At 38.8% G+C, this 19,779-nt stretch overlaps 7 protein-coding genes across 7 annotated transcripts; all 7 read right to left on the reverse strand.

Moving 5' to 3' along the window:
* Positions 1–1,239: 1,239 nt before the first annotated feature.
* Positions 1,240–3,633, reverse strand: LSM04_005459 (uncharacterized protein; the record flags this gene model as incomplete). Its single annotated transcript, XM_067338729.1, has 1 exon — positions 1,240–3,633. One exon carries the CDS (start codon positions 3,631–3,633, stop codon positions 1,240–1,242), a length of 2,394 nt encoding a protein of 797 aa, XP_067188704.1.
* Positions 3,634–4,200: 567 nt separating this feature from the next.
* LSM04_001681 (uncharacterized protein) lies at positions 4,201–5,358 on the reverse strand (the record flags this gene model as incomplete). The annotated part of the gene is made up of 1 exon (XM_067338730.1): positions 4,201–5,358. One exon carries the CDS (start codon positions 5,356–5,358, stop codon positions 4,201–4,203), a length of 1,158 nt encoding a protein of 385 aa, XP_067188633.1.
* Positions 5,359–6,110: 752 nt separating this feature from the next.
* On the reverse strand, positions 6,111–9,254 carry LSM04_007900 (uncharacterized protein; the record flags this gene model as incomplete). The annotated part of the gene is made up of 1 exon (XM_067338731.1): positions 6,111–9,254. The coding sequence occupies one exon, from the start codon at positions 9,252–9,254 to the stop codon at positions 6,111–6,113; it is 3,144 nt and encodes a 1,047-aa protein (XP_067188757.1).
* A 335-nt stretch (positions 9,255–9,589) lies between these two features.
* Positions 9,590–10,837, reverse strand: LSM04_004269 (uncharacterized protein; the record flags this gene model as incomplete). Its single annotated transcript, XM_067338732.1, has 1 exon — positions 9,590–10,837. The coding sequence occupies one exon, from the start codon at positions 10,835–10,837 to the stop codon at positions 9,590–9,592; it is 1,248 nt and encodes a 415-aa protein (XP_067188671.1).
* Positions 10,838–11,194: 357 nt separating this feature from the next.
* Positions 11,195–13,117, reverse strand: LSM04_001755 (uncharacterized protein; the record flags this gene model as incomplete). Its single annotated transcript, XM_067338734.1, has 1 exon — positions 11,195–13,117. The coding sequence occupies one exon, from the start codon at positions 13,115–13,117 to the stop codon at positions 11,195–11,197; it is 1,923 nt and encodes a 640-aa protein (XP_067188635.1).
* Positions 13,118–14,429: 1,312 nt separating this feature from the next.
* Positions 14,430–15,158, reverse strand: LSM04_008257 (uncharacterized protein; the record flags this gene model as incomplete). Its single annotated transcript, XM_067338735.1, has 2 exons — positions 14,430–14,538; positions 14,647–15,158. The coding sequence occupies 2 exons, from the start codon at positions 15,156–15,158 to the stop codon at positions 14,430–14,432; spliced, it is 621 nt and encodes a 206-aa protein (XP_067188770.1).
* A 2,265-nt stretch (positions 15,159–17,423) lies between these two features.
* Positions 17,424–19,343, reverse strand: LSM04_005061 (Calcineurin-like phosphoesterase domain; the record flags this gene model as incomplete). Its single annotated transcript, XM_067338736.1, has 1 exon — positions 17,424–19,343. The coding sequence occupies one exon, from the start codon at positions 19,341–19,343 to the stop codon at positions 17,424–17,426; it is 1,920 nt and encodes a 639-aa protein (XP_067188696.1).
* Between the last annotated feature and the right edge of the window lie 436 nt (positions 19,344–19,779).

A 19,779-nucleotide genomic window follows, 5' to 3' on the forward strand; every position in this document is an offset into this window, starting at 1 on the left:
ACTTTTCTCTCTTTTTTTACTTTATCTTTGTAAATTGTTAAACCCCCCTTTTCTCCTTTTTTTTGAAATTCTCTTTGTTTTTTTTCTTTTCTTTTTTGTTCTAATGGCATCAGGAAAACATGCCAAATGAAAACTCATAACAGAAAAATAAAACTAAAAAAAAAAAAAAAACATATTCTTTTCCAATGCAAATGCGAATAAACACATGAAAGAGAAAAGAAAATGCTACAAAGAAAGAAAAACGTACAAAAAGAAAAAAAAGAAGGATCACTAAACCCATATGGTCATTATTCTCATTATTCATTCATTCATACTTCTTTTTCGCTATTTCTTTCTTTTCTTTATTCTTTCCCTTCAATCACTCACTCATTATGAGTATTATTTCTTTCTTCTGTCTACTTACGCAATCCTTTTCACTCTTCATATATATATATATATATATATATATATATATATATATATATATATATCCACCATTACTGTACGAGTTAAGCAGAAACTCTAGCTGCGCCATTTTTTTGCTTCGGCAACCTTTTTTTTTTCTTCGTTAAAAAAAGGAAAGAAAAGAAAACCTACAACACAATAAATAAAAATAAACGATGAAGCGTCACAACGTAGTGAAAGGGAAGAAATAATAAAAAAAGGCAAACCCAAGAAAAAAACAAGAACAAGTGGAGTTGATAAAAGGGAGTTGTGTGTAGTAATGTAATAATCGGCGCAATATGCAATCGAATACACACACAAAAAACAAACAAACAAACAAACAACAGAAAGAAGATCATCAACATCATCATGATTCGCAAGAACAATAACAAGAGAAAAAACTATGAACGCCTATACACACATACTGCTCCACTTTAATTCTACTTTTCTTTTTCTTTCTTTTTTGCCCTTCCCAATATTTTTTTTTTACTTTTCCTTTTCCTTTTTTCGTTGTCTCTTGTTGTCTACCAATTTTGGTTCATCCTCCTCTACTCTACCCACAAAAAACACTCTTGTAAAAGCACAAAATAACAGATTATATATATATATATATATATATATATATATATATATATATACATTAAACTCTTACAATCTTTGGCTTTATTTACTAGCCAATTCCAACTGATCCATCTCTTCATTCCACTATGATAAAGGAAACATAGAAAAAAAGACACACCCACCCGTGTCAATATATATGAAAGTGGAATAAAATGGGAGGAAATGTATTATTATTATTATTATTATTATTTTTCCCTAAAACCAGGAAACATTCGCCGGTGCCCGTGTTTGATTTCTTGGACTGTACCGCGCACTTCCAGTGCTGCTGTTCCTCGGACGTCCTCTCGCACTCTGCGGTGGACTCTCCGGCGCCTCCTCCTCCCCAAACTTCGATCGCATTAACTCCTGAAATACCACAAGCGGTGTACGCAGCTGTCCATCCTTAACGGCCGGGAGTTGTTTCACATACGCATCCTTTGACCGCCGTTGCAGAAATCCGGGTTGCAGGAATCGTTTATTAATCAATGTATCTCGCAGAGGACGTAAAACATCTTCCGGCACCACTGGGGCGAGTGGATCTTCTTCCTCTGGGAGAATGCCATCATCTTCCTCTTCCACTGCGGCCGCTGTTAGTGCATCACTTATTTGTGTACTGCTGTTGGCGGCGGTCTGTCGTGGGGTGCGGCTGCTCTCCCGCGGTGTTTGTGTTAATGAACGATATCCGCCGCGTGCGGAGTTTGGCGCCGCCCCACTCTGTCGTGCCGCCTCTCTCTGTTCCCGCAGTCGTTGTTGTTTTTCCTTTTCCATCAACTCCAGTCCCTCCTTGCGGGTGAGGAGTTGCGGCATGATGTGTTTCTGCACATAGCCATCCGCAATGAACTGCTGCAGCACCATTGCCTCTTCATTTAATTCGGCGTGGGTGAAGGAAGTTGCGTAGGGATTCTTTCCAGAACCGGAACTGACACCCCAATTAGATCCCAATAAGAAATAACGGGGTGGACAGGATGTAAAGGGGCGAAGGGCTTTCACAGGCACATCAATTGTGGCGCCAACCTTTTGGGAAATCTTCGCAGGTGCCATAATGCAATAATAATTCTCCTCCGCACCGTTTTCAGGATCAAAGAAGTACTCGGCCACAGTGCCTTGGCATTGGAAGTTGTGGAGTTCATTATCATTCGCAATAGCGGTGCGAATAACAGCCGCAAAGCGATAACGTTCTTCTTGTCCATGCAGGAATGCCCCACGGGGACGGCGATCATCGTGGGAATCCACCACCATTAAAATTACCTTTTCATTTGTGTGATCATACACCATCATATCCAACTCTCCTCGCACAATCGTATTAGGATCATTGTTTTGCATGTAGGTATATTTTACAGGTGATAATACGACGATGTGAGGAAGTCCACGAGGTTCTACAACACTCTTGACAAAGTTCAATCGATGTGCTGTATTAAGTGAAGGTACATAGTTACTCTTCTGCGGTTGCCAAAGTTTTTTATACTCATCCGCCGTTGTGACATTCTTTCCTACCAATTTATTCGGTCCAATTTGTGGAGCATCTGCGGTAATACTTGCTAGAAACCAATAACGAAAGGTTTCTAAATCCTTTAAAGGTTTTAATGCCTGCATAGCTTCACGGTTATTAAGATTGGTATTCCTTAACATGGCATCCCAATCCTCTGTGGCGAGAATACTTACATAATTCTTATAACACTGTTCCACAATCTTGGGAAGTGAATACTGTGCCACACGTCGACTCTTCATAATTTCGTTATTCGCTGGTAATCCAGCAACAGAAGCATCCTCACCGCCTTCAAAGGGTTCTGCCAATGCCTTATCTTTACGAACACGAAGTGAAACAAGGCGATCAATTCCAAATCGTCGAAGAATTTCATTTCGTGTATTAATAAACTCTTGTAAACGCAAGAGTGATGGACACTCTTCCAATCCTTTACGACGTTGTGTAACCAAGGCACGTTTTTCCTCATACTCCACACGTTTATTCTGTAATACCTGCTGCGAGTACATCTTAGTATGCTCATCCACCTCAAATGATTTACTTGGGGCCTGTGTTGTAAACAATGGCTTTCCTCCCATCTTACGCAGTTGTGTTGGTACTTCGCCACTGCTGCTCTCACTTGTGTAATCGCCCTCTTCAAGTAATGTATATTGACGATAAAGTGCAATGGTGGCGGCACTCTCCAGTAAAAGTGTCATGGATGGTTTATAAGACATGAACATTTGATGACGTAATAATACCGCGTTTTCCTTTTCCCACGCCGCCAATTCACGATGTGCCTCTCGCAATGCAATTTGTTCTTCACTCGCCATAACTTCCGCCTGTAATTCCTGTTGTTTGCGTGAAAAGAACTTGGCTCGACTTTTCGCATCATCAATGAGTGTTTGAAAGGATTCACCCTCGCGGAGATATGGTTTAAGCATCTTTTGTACACTATCATCCTTAAAGGCATCACGCAGTTGGGCGTGAATCGCCACACGTGCGGTGAGAAGATCGGCTTTATCTGAGTTTAAGAGTTTTGTGATGCGTTCGGCGTAACGTTCATTCTTTAAGAGATCGGGATCTCCGGCGTAATATGTGCATTCCGAAGAAAGCGTATTGGCGAGTGTTGCTAGTGATGCACTCATCACTTCTTATATATATATATATATATATATATAACTATATAACTATATATATATATATTTATATAAATAAATAAATAAATAAATAAATATATATATAAATAAATATATCTTGTTGTTTTTGCTCTTTCTCTACCCTTTTTTTTAGGGGGATTCTTTCGTTTTTTCTTTCTTCGGTTTGTATTGGATTCTTTTTCCTTCTTTCTTTTCTTTCTACTTTGTTTGCCGAAACAAACAAATGAAAAATAATGTACGCGGTAGGTTATATTACTATTTCTACTATAATAAATAATATATATGTGTTAAAAATGATAATAAAAGAGAGAGGAAGGAGAAAGAAACATGATGCATTACAGTCCAACACACAGGCATACATATAGAATAATAATAATAATAATAATAATAATAATAATAATAATAATAATAATAATAATAATAATAATAATAATAATAAAATCCTCAACAGATAAACAAACAATCAAACACTAAGAGAAAAATAAAACAAAAAGGCGAACCCATGAGAACACACACACAGACAGAAAAAAAAATTACATAAATAAATAAATAAAATCACTTAAACATATCGCGATGTTCCTCCCGCTCCTCCACATCTGGTACCAGTGGGTCCTCCCGCACCTCCACGCTCTCCCAATCCCACTGCTCCATATCCTCGCAGTTCTCCACCGGGAGATAATTCACATCCCCGTGAAAGGGAACAGTGAGTTTCTCCACTAACGGCTCCACACGTAAATAATCCGCCACCGACACATCCGCCGCTGCGAGTTCCACCAACATTCCAGCAAGAGCCACTAGTGTGTAATCCTCACGTTGTATCGCCAGTGCCGCCGCACGTACATCTTCTGTTAGATCTCTATTATTATTATTATTATTATTATTATGCATTTCTTCATTTATGTTTAGAGACATCTCTGAGGCGAAAGGGGTACAACAACGATCCTGCTGGAATCGTTTCTTATTACGATCTCCTTGTGTCCATGCATACTCTGCTTCTAATATAGCGGAATGACGTTGACTCATACGAACTGTATTCTCTGCCATTGTAGGAATACTATTATCATTATTATTTGATGTCCTACGTGAATGTCTGGTACTTCTATTCTCTTTCTCCCGTGTCTGGTGAGGTTGAAAGTTTTCTACAACGAGTGTTTGCACGGGTGAAAATCTATAATTAATCTCCGAATCCACAAATAAAATACGACTAGAAGAAGTTTGCATATCCGCTGCAATACGGCAAAGATAATCCTGAAAGTTCACACGTGCGGCCGCATTATGTTGACGGCCCCGCACTCCACCATTGCCACCCCGTAGACCAGATGTGGGATCCTCCACAATACGATAAAGACAGGGGAACTCATGATGGCTTAACTGTGTGATTTGCCACATTCCATTATTATTATTATTATTATTATTTGAAGTATTAAAACCAGAAAAAGAAGAACTAGTATTACTACTATTCGTATTGGTATTTATAGGCACTGAGGCACTAGCAAGTGTAGGTGGAATAAAAAGTGTCACATCACATCTTAAGCGTCGCAGGGTTTCAGCGAAATAACGCAGAAATGGACGGCATTTGATTTGACCGGGAATACGTGGATGTAAAGCCGCGATAGTGCCATGTAATCGCAGTCCGACAATAAGGCGAGAACTCAATTGAATAACAGGGACACTCGAAGAGGATGGTGTTAAGACATTACCACCAACAGTCATTTTGGAAAAGCGTATGGTTAATGTAAGCAAATCCCACTGTATTCACGGGCACACAGAGGGAGAGAGAGATAGAAGTAAATAAATACAAATATAATTAGTAAAACTAGATGTATCGCTCTAGAGGCCTTCCTTTTTCCTTTGAGAGAATGAAAAGAGTAAAGACAGCTGCTGTAGCAGAAGCCCTGAAGAAGGAACCAACAACAAAAAAAAAGAAAAAAAGAAGAGAAAAGAAAACTAAATAAATAAATGCATATAAACTGACGGAGTCTAAAGGTGTATAAATAATAGTAATAAAGAAAGTATTTGTGTAGTTTTTATTCTCCAGCAAAACATGTATATATGGAAATTCCAGAAGAAAATGAAGGAAAGGGATATAGAAAAGACATCCATTGAATTGATAGTGCAAATTGAATATACATATTTCTTTTTATTATCATTATTATTAAACATCAATAACAATAATAAAAAAAAAAAATGACTTCACATTAAATGTAAAAGGAAAAGAAAAAAAAAAGACACACATATATAAATATATATATTCATGTTGTACATAATAAGTGAATCACACAAGCAAAACACTCAAAAAGGTTTCAATACAAAAAAGAAAAACAACAACAACAACAACAACAACAACAACAACAACAACAACAAATCACAGTTTCTCTGTCTTTCCATTTCATCCATTTTTTTTTATTTGCGCTAAATGGGGGTTTGCTCGGATCCTAGTTCTACTCCTTATCATTTATTCCCCACTATCTCGCAGTAGCAGGTGTATCCACAGCAGGAATACGCTTTTTTTTACCAATACTACTACTAGTAGTATGTTTATTTCTTCCTGTTCCAACAATAAGTGGATGTAGACGATGTGGCATTGTACGCAACATCTTTCGATAACGAATATCCATTTCCCTTTTAACTCGCATACGAAGTTGTAGATCCCGTTTTGTATCCAAATTCATCTCCGTTTCTTCTCCTCTTTCCTTGTTTACACCATTATCCACTAATCCCATCGGTGTGTGTGTGGCTTGTATAATTGATCGCTCCTGACCACGTGCAGAGGAGAGAGAAGGGAAAGAAATCTTAAATGGTGAAACAGTTCTTCTTCCCGAAGCAGCAGCTCGCATCTTAAAAGAAGAAGAAGAAGAAGAGAGATGCGCTAATAATAATAACGACGTTGGTGAAACTACACGATTGGCTAATAGTGATTTCGATGCCACAGGAGAAGTACAAACAACACCGGGTAAACGTTTGCGTGCAGAGAACATATCCACAGCACCATTCGCTGTTAATATGGCGAGACGATCATCCTCCGGTGTGGCCCGGGCACTAACCGTAGAAAAAGGTACAGGGGAAGAAGTGTGATCGTTAGAAGTTTGGTTTATCATATGATTATGATCACTCGTGGTATCATCTGTACTTGTTGTTAGTTGAAGATGCATATTATTATTATTATTATTATTATTATTATGATCATCATTGTTATTGTTCTTATTCTTATTATTGCATCGTGAACGTTCGGCGAGGGCACGAAGTCGAGCCACATGAACACCATGTCGAACCCGTAAAGGATATCGATCATCAAAAAAGTCATCTGGAACATCTTGTACAAACGTTATTAATGCATCTTCTTCATCTGTGGTTTCGCGTGGTATTTCATACACTTCTCTCTGATAAAATTCCCACGAGCTATGACTTCTAGCAACATGTGTAAGTACTTTGGCATGTTCCTTTTGCCACTTTTGACGTTTTTCTTGATAAAGCATAGAACTTTCTATAAGTCGTCTATGACGTCGTTCCTTCTCAATTCGCTCCAGTAGTTCTTGTCGTTCACTCATCCCTTCTTTTCCCTTTGCTTGTACATCTACTAATGCTGCTTTTGCTGCCGCTTGTAATGAGTCAAACATATGTGGCGTTTCTTGATTCATCCCTGTTTGTAATTGATAATAATAATAATAATCAATATTATTATTATTATTATTATTATTATTATTATTATTATTATTACGATTATCATTCCGTTTATGAGTTCCATTTTCTTCTCGCAGCTGATCTCGAACTCTCGTATTCGCTTCCTCTGCAAGTAGTAGTAGCTGTCCTTTTATATAGCGTAAAGGAAATAAACGTGAGGGTGATACAAAGCGAAACATTTCGGCGGATTCTGATTCTACTCTTTGCAGAGCACGATAGAGTGGATAATTATCGGTATTCTGAAAGTCTTTCATACCCAAGTGAATAATCTCAGCGTGTGATAAACCACTAATATCAGAAATTAGCGGTGGTGGTGCTTGTAATAGTGTATCACGTAATCCCTGTTTTGATCGTATTGTCGCATCTAAATAAGTAGAACCTCTATTTCCACGATTACTACCACAACGCAGTGATGCACTTGATAAAGGTCGTCTAATAGATAAATTAAGAGGCGTTTGTGATTGATTATACGATGTCGTATTAGTAGTAGTAGTACTCTCATTCATCGCACGTTGTGCACTACTGTGAATACTCTCACTGTTTTCCAAGAGACAGACACGAATCAAACACCACACCTCCACATACTCCTGTACTGTAACCGTGTTTAAATCACGGAGAAAAATAAAAGGGAAACTAAAAAAGTGTTCAAAGAAGGATTCAAAATTAACTAACTCGGTAGTTCCACGATAAGCCCACTCTTCCTCTGCTATAGCGATACTTGTAGCTGCATATCGTGTGGGGAAGAAAAGATTCAATAAATTTAGTACAAATTCCACAAATGTTATTTTCGTTACTAATCCTTCTTTATTCTTTGGAAGTAGATTATACACATCTCGTACAGCTTGACGAGTTAGAGTGGAATTACGATGTAACATATGCCAATTTTGATAAGAACGATCCGAGCGCTGCGAAGATGGGGACGGGGTAATACCTTCCCATGTTACAGGCGGCATAACACTATTAATTTGTACACGACATGTTCGAGAACTAAATATCGTAGTGGCATTATGACGTTGTAATTGCAATAGTGGAAGAGAAAACTGTGGTACATGTTTAAGAATCACATCTGGATTCTCTAATGGAGAAGAAGAAACAGATGAAAAAGAAGGAGAAGTAATACTTGTATGAGCTTTATCACTTGGTAATACTGGACGACCAATTACACCACAAGTACGTCTTCGTTCCTCTTCATATAGTGCCCAACATACAACTTTATAACGAATAAGAAGTAAACTCTGCCGCCATGCTCCAAGATACTTTCCATAATCTTCTTTAGTTTTACTATTATGACTTGCACTTTTTTTTTGAAATACCTGTACACATAGTGGATCTTTTAAACAGGCGGGATTCATATCACGTGGAAGTGTAACATTTCCCTCTCCTCTTGTTTGTGCCGCTATTGCCCCATTCACGGTATGACGATTGGGTGTTTCTTTGCAATCCAGTACAGATGGCCACATGGCTCTTGCGGGATTAGGCCATAAACGAATAAATCCCCGCGGTGGAAGTTGTCTATTCCATATATGAGATAAACCATAAAGACGTTCCTTTGGCTTCTCTGCATCGTAAAGTTCTCGTACTTTGTGCAGGATTTGTTCTGCCTCCTCTTCCTCATTTCTACCAGACACCACAGTGGTGGAAACCGCCGCTGTGCGAAGTGTATGAAAGGCAGAAACTTTAATCACACTTTCCGGGTGTTTATTCGCCCATGGAGTGTTATCGTCTTCCACAGAAATATACTGCGATGATGCGATGATTGGAGTTCCATCATCCCACGCCGCAGGGGCGAGGTGTTCTGGGAAGTACTGCAATGTATACATTTCCTCACGATAACGCTCTGTTGTGAGTTTGGTAATGCGTTTACGGTAGGCATCGTCCAGTACGATTAACTTCCACCATGGAAGTTGCCTTTGATGCTCTTGGAACATATATATATATATATATATATATATATATATATATTACACAAAAACACAAATATCTTTACTATATACTTGGAAAAGAAAATAAATACAATATAAATGAAAGAGAAACGAAAAGAAAAGGAGGTATCACTTGTACAAATATATATATATATATATATATATATATATATATATCTTTATAACATGTAGAAGTTTATATGTCTCAACAAATGCACACTGATAGATAAAGAAATACATATAAACAAGGAAAGCAAACCAACAACAACAACAACAAGAAAAAACTCCATTTTTCTTTTTCCATATTCGAGTCTTTTATTTCTTTTATCCTCTTAATAAGTTTATTTTTTATTCTCTCCCTGTCGCATGTAAGTTTCCACATATCCACACTTCTCCAACAGTCCTACCGTCAATACACGCCTAGACTGTGATGCGGCGCACAATGCCTGGCACACCCTTGTTCCATCAATCATCATAACTCTTTCATTCTTTTCTCCTTTTCTTTCATTTATTGTTGATATTGATATTGTGGAATTATCTGTTAATGGGGCCACACGTACAGTGGCTGTTGGAAACGGTGGACTGTACCAAGCTGGATCACGACTACCATGCAGAGATGCACTCATTGTAAATAGACAAGCGAGTACATGGCGTGGACGTAGTACCGTATGCAGTGAAGCTGTATCATAATCTAACGCAGATACAAATAAACGATTATTATTATTATTATTATTATTATTATTATTATTATTATTATTATTATTATAAGCTGTTGATGAAGTTAGTACATTTAATGAAGGAATTTGTAGCATACCTCTACCATTTGTACAACTCCCTTCTACAAATAGCACAAGAGGAACACCAAGCCGCAAACATCGCTCTTGTTGAAGAATATAAACATCCATCACACTCTTATTATTATTATTATTATTATTATTATTATTATTATTATTATTATTTCCATTTACTGCAGTCTGCAGGAATTCCAATGATCCCGTATTGTAAATATGCCACCAAACAAGCCATCGCTGCAGCGGCGATGGTTCCATCACCTTCAATACACTCTTATCACTGTGTTTCTTATCATCGCTGCTTTCATCTCCCGCATTGCCAACATAAAAGGCAACTATAAAGAGTGAAAGTGGTAAACCCAACTCCAGTACACACATATCCCATACAGATTGCATATTAGCCATAACAACATCTCCAGCCTTTAGTGTTACTTCATTATTATTATTACTATTATTCGCTAATGCGGAAGATGATTTTGACGATACCACACCCGCACCACCTCTTGGTACTTCTCGCACAATAGAAATATTACCAAGCGCTAATAAAAGTGAACGTAATAACAGTCGTTGACAAGGTGCAAATAATAGTAACGACAGAAAGGATAGACCGGGTATAATAAAAAAGAAATATACCAACAAATCCACTAGAAATAGCCATAAACAAATAAAGAATGCCACTAGAAGGCGAAAAGGGAAAAGTAATGCGGCAATAGCCACAGATAATGTGGTTGGTGTTTGTAATGACACAAAAGGATTAATGCCAGTGGCGGCATCAGCGTACTTTCTGTACTTCTCCATTGACTAACGAAATTTATTTTTTTCTTCTTATTGCTCCTTTTTTTTCCTTCGAATATTCCTTGAAATGGGAATCAAATTTTACCCTTCACGAAATCCCTCTTTGCCTCCAGTGGAGAAAAGGAAAAGAAGAAAAAAAAAAAACGCAAAACGTTATAGAAGCAAGAAATTCCATAATTAAACCTCAACAAAATGAAATCAGGCAGAACAAAGAAACAAAACAACAAACAACAACGTATCACATGGGAAGAATAAAAATAAAGAAGCATTCAATACAAGCAATAACGATCGTCGATAATAATAAAAATGATAGCATGTAATAAAATAAAGAAACCTAAAACAATTCTTTTTTTTTTCCACTTAGTTATCATGGAATGCATCACTTTCAGTTGTTGAAGACTCAACTGCCCTAACAGGAAGCATCTCGTTAAAGTAGTGATAATCAATTCGCACCTCATTACTGTCATGCCTCATACGTACCATCTTATTAGAGAAACGATAATGTGCCACAATATCACTCATAGTATACGTCCGTTTCGCCGCAATGGTCGCACCACTCTCCATTTCAACAGCATCAAATGTTGCCACTAACTGAAAAGAACGCATGGAATTTCCTTTTTTTACGCTTGTGTTCTTTGCTCTTGGGCCTGATGGGGACGAAGGCATAGATGGACTATCCGTCTTATTCCCCTCCATATAACGATATAATGGGCTTTGTCGATCAATTGTGTGCGTGATATTCACTGGAAACCATAGTGAGAGTTGTCCTTGACGTGCCTCCAAGTATTTCTCTTCTGAACATGTCCATCGCACTTCTTCCACACGAATACAAACACGTTCAAAATCATCTGCTTCACCACTGTTAGCGGCAGCCGCAGCCTCGGCCTCTGCAGCAAGACGGCTGCCTTCGCTTGGGTTTGTCTTGTTGGATAAACTTGAGGTATCGGAAGAGGCAGAAGAGAAATTTCCACCAAGTGGATCATTAGATTGAACAACTGTATCCGGGGCGGTAGTAATGTGAACTCGTTGTTTACGCTGTTGCTGTTGTTGTTGTTGTTGTTGTTGTTGTTGTTTTTCAACTTCTTTCGTTCCTTTACTGAGATCATGTTCAGATTCCGATTCCTTCTGCGGGGCATCTCCCACTTGCACCATAGTCGTCTCAAGAGGTGTGACCACCTCCCGTGCGGATCCTTTTCGTTTCATTCGCGACGTACTCTCAGAGTTTTCATCCACAACATGTGAATATATCTTTTCTTGCCGACGACGGTGTTTGTTTCGGCCTACTGCTGCTGCTGCTGGGGATGATTTTCTTCCTCTTTGTTCTCTGGAGAACTTTTCAGATAAAGCGGCCGCCAATGCTGGATCCATTTGTGAAGTAAAACTCATATTTGATCCCTTCCTTGTCATTGCTAGTTCCTGCAGGCGATCATATGTCAAGTAGGAGGAGGAGGAGTTACCACGTCCACGTTCGGAAATTTCTCCTCCTCTTCCCTTTTGTTGGTGATGGTGTTTTTCCAAGAGTTTCCCATAATACATTCTTGACATTTCTTTACGTCGAAGTCTATAATCTTTTAACGGTTCAGCAGTGATAATAAATACACGTAATCGTCCATGCGCCAGTGGTTGCTCACCAATACTATTTGCCATACGAAATGTGAGTCTCCAGCAACAATCGGCTCGTCCTGGTACAGCTGTTAATGAACAGAAATCACTAAATACCACCCGCTGTCCAAGTCGCCCACTATGTTCAGCTTTACTCACAACAAGAGCTGCGACCATTCCAACAAATATAATATTTGTATATGATAATACCATTACAATTACCGTACGTCCTGCAAAACAAATATGACTGGGTTGCATCATCGTTTCTTGGTCTTCTCCTATGTAACCACCGTTAGCGGCGAGACTCACTACAGTAAAGTAAAGTGCCGAAGTCCATGTTGTACCTTTTCTCGCTCCACACATTATACTCCAACCAAAGTACATGGAAGAACAAACGAAAAGAATAATAAGGTATAACAAAAGAGAGTATGTGATGAGCATACTCCACGAAAGAGAACGTAAGGCATAAAAAATAGAGAGTCGCGCAAAATGGAAACGTTTTACACCAACCTCATGGGTTGTTAGGCGACCCTCATCATCGAATACACGTACAATATTATCTTGATGCTCAGGAAATGTATCAAATACAGACGACATTAACAAATCAGGGTCTACTTCCACATTTCGCTGCCCAGGTTTAAGCGAGAGTCCACGCACCCTTTTCTCACTACTAGACTTCATAATGGTTTTGAGTTGTTGTTTTACTTTGTTACTATTTTATCTTTTTCGCTATTTTTTTTTCTTATTGTTATTGCTTCTGATTTGCCTCTGTAGTGTTTTGATATTTTCTCCCTCCTTACTTCTTTGTATTGGAGTCTCTAATAACAGTAATTAGCAACATTAGTTAGACAGATATACATGTTTCAGGAGAAGCAAAAAGAGAAATATAGTAGCAGTATAAAAACACAGTAAAGACCAAAAAAAAAAAAAAACAATAACATAAGAATATAATTCATGCTTTGATCCAATCCTGGAGAATAATAAAAAAAAAAATAAATAAAATAAACGAAAAAAATACTTCATACCGTTCAAATAAAATAATGAACCCCAATTATACGAATCAAAACAGCGGGAAAAGACATCAACTATTAAACCCTCTATTCTATCAGATAACGCACTCAGAAGGACTTAAAGAGTGACAGATTCTAAGATTCTTCACTCTTTAGCACCCCCAAAAAATTTAAACCCCACAGAGGTCCAAAACCCTGAAAACCTGATCCAATTACCAAAAATAAAGTGTACAACTCTGCTTTTCCCATTTTTTTTTTTGGTTTTACTGAGTCTTGCAGCGATATATTGTCGACGAGTACATTTAAGTACGCTGGCAAAAACTCAAAAAAGGATACCGGGGCAAGCCAAACTGCCCTGGCCTCCGTCTGCACTATAAGAGTTAACAGTATCCTCCAATCCACCCCAGGCAATTTTGATCTCCACCAATCGCAAAAAAAAAAAAAGATCATAGACTGCCATCCATGCAACAACGAGTCGTCAGTAATTAAAATAGGGAAGCCTCAAACACTTGTTTAACAACACCCCTTTCTGTTACGGAGAAGTGTGCGCAACAATCTGCAGCTCAACCTGGTCGCTGAGAGCGAAAGAAAAGTCAATGAAAAAAAGTAAACCATAGTTAAAGGGAGATAAACGTCGACGCACCGCCTTCACAAAAAAAAAAAAAAGAAATAGATGGTTAATCGAAACCCAAGTGCTGACATCGCATGTAGAAAACCAGATACCACTACCTTCATTTCCCACCATCGTCTACAACCTCAACAGACGGATTTCCCGTAATTTACCAATCCACTTGTTGCTGAGTGGAAAGGTGCGAGAATCGTGATAAAAAAAATTACACCTAAAACAATGTACGTGGGTTTCCCAGATTCCACTTCCCCGATTATAGCCTTACATTGTTTCGTAGAATGTTTCATTTGATGCTCCAAGAGAACCACCTCCTCTAAAGTGCCCGCCCCACTCGCATTTTCTCAATCCAAAATTTCTACCGCCATCCGATTGGTGGCATATTCTGCGGGAGATCGAAAGGATCCCTTTGCGGGTCCATAACGTGAGGGTCCACCAACTCCGCCCGCATCCCACAACGCAGCGCGCTTGATTAAATGAACCGTATCCCCGCATGAGGCGAGCAATGGCATGAGTGCGAAAGTGTACTTTGCCCTGTATCCCTACATATATATATATATATATATATATATAACAGGATGCTCGATGGGGATAATCCATATTTGCTGTTTTTAGAGCCACCACCCGATCCAGAAACACGGTTCCGTTCTTGGAACACATAAAATTCTTCGGCAATGCAGATATCTCCGAATATCGACTCAATATTATCCAAATCAGTGGGAGCACTGTTTATTCCCACCAATCCGATCAATACCGAATGATCTCGTCCATCTCCTGTCTTTTTTTTTTCGATAATGGGCAGATCTGTTTTATCTTTCAGCGGGCAGCCATCTTCTGCAACCCCATTATCATCATGTCCATGGATGGCATATCCATTCGCAACATGGCGCACAGCAGTCGTGCGAAGTCTAACTGTATCGATGGGTCCGCTTCTTTTGCGACAACGAATGCGATTGAGCTTAACTCGTTCATCTCTTTCCCATGGGCATGGCAAAACGTTGCAATTTCCCTCAACAAAGGCAGCATCAGCTCCCGTCTTGACGGCTCCCAGATCGCCTTCGTGATAATATTCGCCTTCCGCATGCATTCTTCCCAAATGGGGGATCGTGGAGATTCATCATATCAAAACCGAGAGTTATTGGCACCTAACGTGGTTTTCTAGGGTTTGGATTGCGACATACCATGCCGAAAAGAGGATGCAAGCGGGATCTGACGAACCTTTGAGGAGAACCCACGTATATATTATTATTATTATTATTATTATTATTAATGTGGGGCCGCTCCGTTCAGCACCCTTTGACGACGAGCAGCTCCCTGGACATTTTTTTGGCTGTCGCGGCCCATTGTATTTCGGCAAATGCTCATCACAACTAGATGCTACATGAGCAAATTGCTTACAACGACGGCAACGAAGGGTCTTCGTTGCCTTTGTAAAACCATCAGCATTGTTTAACTTCACATAGAGTCGTGACCGCACGCGTGTCTTAGACACAGTTTGGTTGGCCTCCAATAATAAAGCGGAACGAAAGTTTTAGAGAACTTTTTCGCCCATAAGTATACAACATTGGGACGGGGTTTCCATATCCTGAACCACCACCATTCAATCATAGAGACGCTCAAAGGATTCCTTAAATTGCATAGGTGATGGATTTCAGTAGTCGAACTCGTATCGCAGAGATATTTCTAGATCATGTATTTTCCCATTGTGTAATCGGGGGATCCATGTAGAGACATCAAAAATATTAAATTCCCGTGCGTTGTTATCAACAGTTGCATTCCTCAAAACCTTGTTTGAGTCGGTGTTATCACACTCGAAGTGTACACCCTCACCGATCCGCGAAAGGGGTATCCAATGATTTCCACCTGCATTAACTGCATTGAATGTAACCACAGATTTGTTTTTTCTGTCTTATTTTGGGGGCAATCAGCAGGCACACGATTTTCATACGCAGACGAGAAAGTCCATAATTCCTCCTTCTCCTTCTTTAAATCTTGATTCGTGTGTTCTAATAATTGTTAGACTTTCGCTCTATATTCCTCAAAGTCCTTACCCACTCTTTGCTACTGCATCCCAGTCTCTGAGAAAACTTCCTTCATCTCTGCATGTATAGCTTTCTGAAGTGAAATAGTCTTCTGATTCAAGCAATGCCCATTTCTGCTAAAAAATTTCCCGGGATTGTGCTAAGCCTCTGTCAAACGCATCATAATGACCATAAGAAGGAGCACCGAAAAGCGGACCTCAAAAATAGGCAAATCAGGAGTGTGTAGATCGGTTTTATCCGATTAATAATGGTCGAATCAAGCCATACTATTCACTGAGTGTCATCCTCTAAAGAAAGTCCAGCAAAATCAACAATTAAGGCACAGGCCTCGTGTCTTGACACGGTGTTCCCATCAAATAATGGTATAAATCACCCTTGTGAGTCCATTTTGATGTATATGATCTTTCAAATGGTTCCCGGGGGCTTTCCACTAATCGAGGTAGTACGGGATCAAAGTCATACTTGTAAAAGATTCTGCTTAAGAAGAAATCGAAAAAAAAAATATATACAACAAAAACATAAATCCCTTCTAATTCTTCAATCAGCAGCCTTTATCCATAATTTACGAAAAACAAAGAAATGGAAGAAAAATTCAAAACATCCCACACGACCCTAACTGTTGCCAGAGCAATTACAGATGCACATTCTTTCAACAAGCGCCAAAAAGAAAAGGACAAGAAAAAAAAAAGAAATAGATAGAGAAGATGCAGTATTCATCCTCCTACCCTTTCTTTTTTTTTTTCTTCTACTTCGTTTCTTTTTTTTTTTGTTGTCGTATTGTCTATTGGTTCGTGGTTGTGCGTCATAAGATATGGCAGTAACACCATATTGCAAAGAGGAGAAGAAAAAATAAACACATGCATCTACCGCAACATCTACTTTCTTTTTGTTTTCCATTACTTTCCCCACTTCTTCCTTACCTTTATCATTTCCTTTCTTTTTCTTTTTTTTCCTTTTCTTTCCCTTGTCTTCTTCTTCCTCTTCTTCTTCTTCCACAAGATATTTCGTGTAGTTACTGTATTCTAATCTTCAGTTCCATGTCATCTCACCAAAAATTTTAAAGTATCCAATTTTTCCTCTTCTTCGTTTTCTTCCAAGAAGGAACTACAGATACAAAAAAAACAAAAAAACAAAAACAAATAAATAATGTATACTTTATTTGGCCTTCTGGCACCATCTGCATTCCCTCTCCAGCTAATAAAACTACTACTTTCATTCTTCTTTTTATTCTTGTCGTTGTTGTCGTTCTTTTTTTTTGTTTTTACATCTACCATCACCTCCATAATCAGAGACTACCTGTATCACGGTATTCATTTTTCTCCATCCACATCATCTACATCTTCCTCTTCATCTCCTGTTGCAGCTGCATCATTGCATTCATCGGCATTCTTAATAATTAAACGTATTTTACCATCTGCCACAAGTACAAGTCCAGCTCCATTTTCATGACCAACATAGGCGCTTGTACTGAATATTGTAAATACTCTTGCACTTTTACTAAGCTTTAACCCATCAGACTTCTCTTGATGAGCACGGAAGATGTACTCATAGTTATAGTGAGCAAGAAAGTCATCCACGGCAACGGAACCAAATAGAATAATACCCGATCCACGCGGATTAGCTCCAAATCCCCATTTATCAAGTACGCTCTCATCATCTGCAGGATCTGCCCAACATGTATCCATCGCCATTTGTCGATACATACGCTGCTGCGCCGTTTCTTCCTCTGGAACTTCAAAGAAAGACTCAAAAATAGGGAAATCATCACGGCTTAATATCTGCAGTCGATCATCTACACCTCCGCGGTAACGGGGAATACCACCATGTGTACAAAATATACGTCCATCAATATTAGCAGTAAGTGGTAAATAGGCAAAGGTTTCACTGGCGCGATGCCACAACTCTTCACCTAAGGAATGACCAAATAAATTGCGACATTGTGCACGAAAACTGGTACTACCATAACTAGAGATATCACCACTAACAAGAGTGTCCTCATGATTACCACGTAGTAGTAGTACCTTATCTGGTGCTAAAACTTTCATAGCGAAGAGATATGCTACTACTTCTACGCTAAATTCCCCACGATCTACATAATCCCCTAGGAATAGAAAACGATGTGGCGTATATCGTAAATCTTGGAATGAGATAAGATTGTCTAGAAAATAAAATAGATCCCAAAAATTACCATGTAAGTCTCCAAAAACATAGCATGGTGATACCATACCACCATGACGAGGTTCACTTTGCAAAATACGCTTTAACTCACCACATAGACTACATAATGTACGACCAAATCCTTCAACATCAGAAGGACTATGACGGCATCCATTCCTTACCGCAAAATTTTTTACAATATAGTGATATATAGCATTACCATATGAAGAGACAGGAGAAAGGGAAGCTCCACTATCTAACATTTGTTGTTGAAAAGCTTGCAAAGTACGATGCGAAACGAGAGCATCCGGATCTAATGACATAGCACGCCTATTTAATAAACGACCAAGACTTAATTTACGAAGTTCATGTCGACTATTCCTTTGTCGACCATACGAGTTTCGATGCTGCTGCTGTTGTTGTTGTTGTTGTAAAGATGTTAATTGAGACCGTGATGCATTAGGATCTTTTGGTGCGGGTTCATTAGCATCATCACCAATGGCGATATCCAGAGACATTGAAGGTCTACCTCCACCAGACGCCGCAGCCGCAAATGCCGCCGCTGAGGCCATACTAAGTCCACGCAATTCGCCATGTGTACCAATGGATTCCTCCGTGCTCATACTAGGCGATCGTTCTACAAAATGACTTCCTATAGAGTGTCGTGCAAATGACTCCGAGTCATCACGCAATAGGGATGAGGCCACAACAGGCGTATCCGCCTCACGAAGATCAGGACGCATGTAACTCTTATCTATTACAGAAGAAAGCGGAACGGAAATGGCAGTTCCATTCTCAATTACCATAACGGAGAAGGAAACCGTATAATGTCCACGTTCTGTTCCAGTTTCAGCAGTTTGGATATGATTCACATCACATGACGGTCGATGTTTTGGTGAAGGATCATTTACATCTCCGTGTCTACATTGTAATAATGATTGTTGTTGTTGTAGTCGCTGGCGAAGCTCCTCTACTTCCCGCTGCATATTCCTATTTTCCTTCTGTACGTCAAGTAAGCGTTGTACAATTTCTTCCTTGTCCAATAAGGAGAGTTCCTCCGCTTGAGTGGACATTCTTTCCTCCCGCATTTGCTTTCTTCTTAGTGGTTGAGAAAACAGGCAATATCTATCTTTTTTTTCGTTTGTTTGTTTTTTCTTTTTCCCTATTTGGTGGGATACTCTAAAATTTCACAAGTGGCAAAGAAGAAAAGACAACAAAACGACTGATAGAGAAATAAAAAGAGAAACAAGGAAAATGAATGCCTACATTTCCCATCTGAACGTAGAAATATCAAGGAAAAAAAATAAAAAATAAAAATAAGATTCCTTGCTTTTTCGTTTTTTTTTTTGAGAGTATTCACAAGTAGTGGAAGAAGCAGCCAAACATTTTTTATTTTTTGCCCCATGTTGTCATTATTATTATTATTATTATTATTATTATTATTATTATTTTATGGAGCAAACCCAAATATCCCCAATAGAGAGTCTATGGAAAGATCTCTCATTACTT

This window comes from Trypanosoma melophagium (assembly GCF_022059095.1).
Source record: "Trypanosoma melophagium isolate St. Kilda chromosome Unknown ctg35segment0, whole genome shotgun sequence".
Classification (NCBI taxonomy): Eukaryota; Euglenozoa; class Kinetoplastea; order Trypanosomatida; family Trypanosomatidae; genus Trypanosoma; species Trypanosoma melophagium.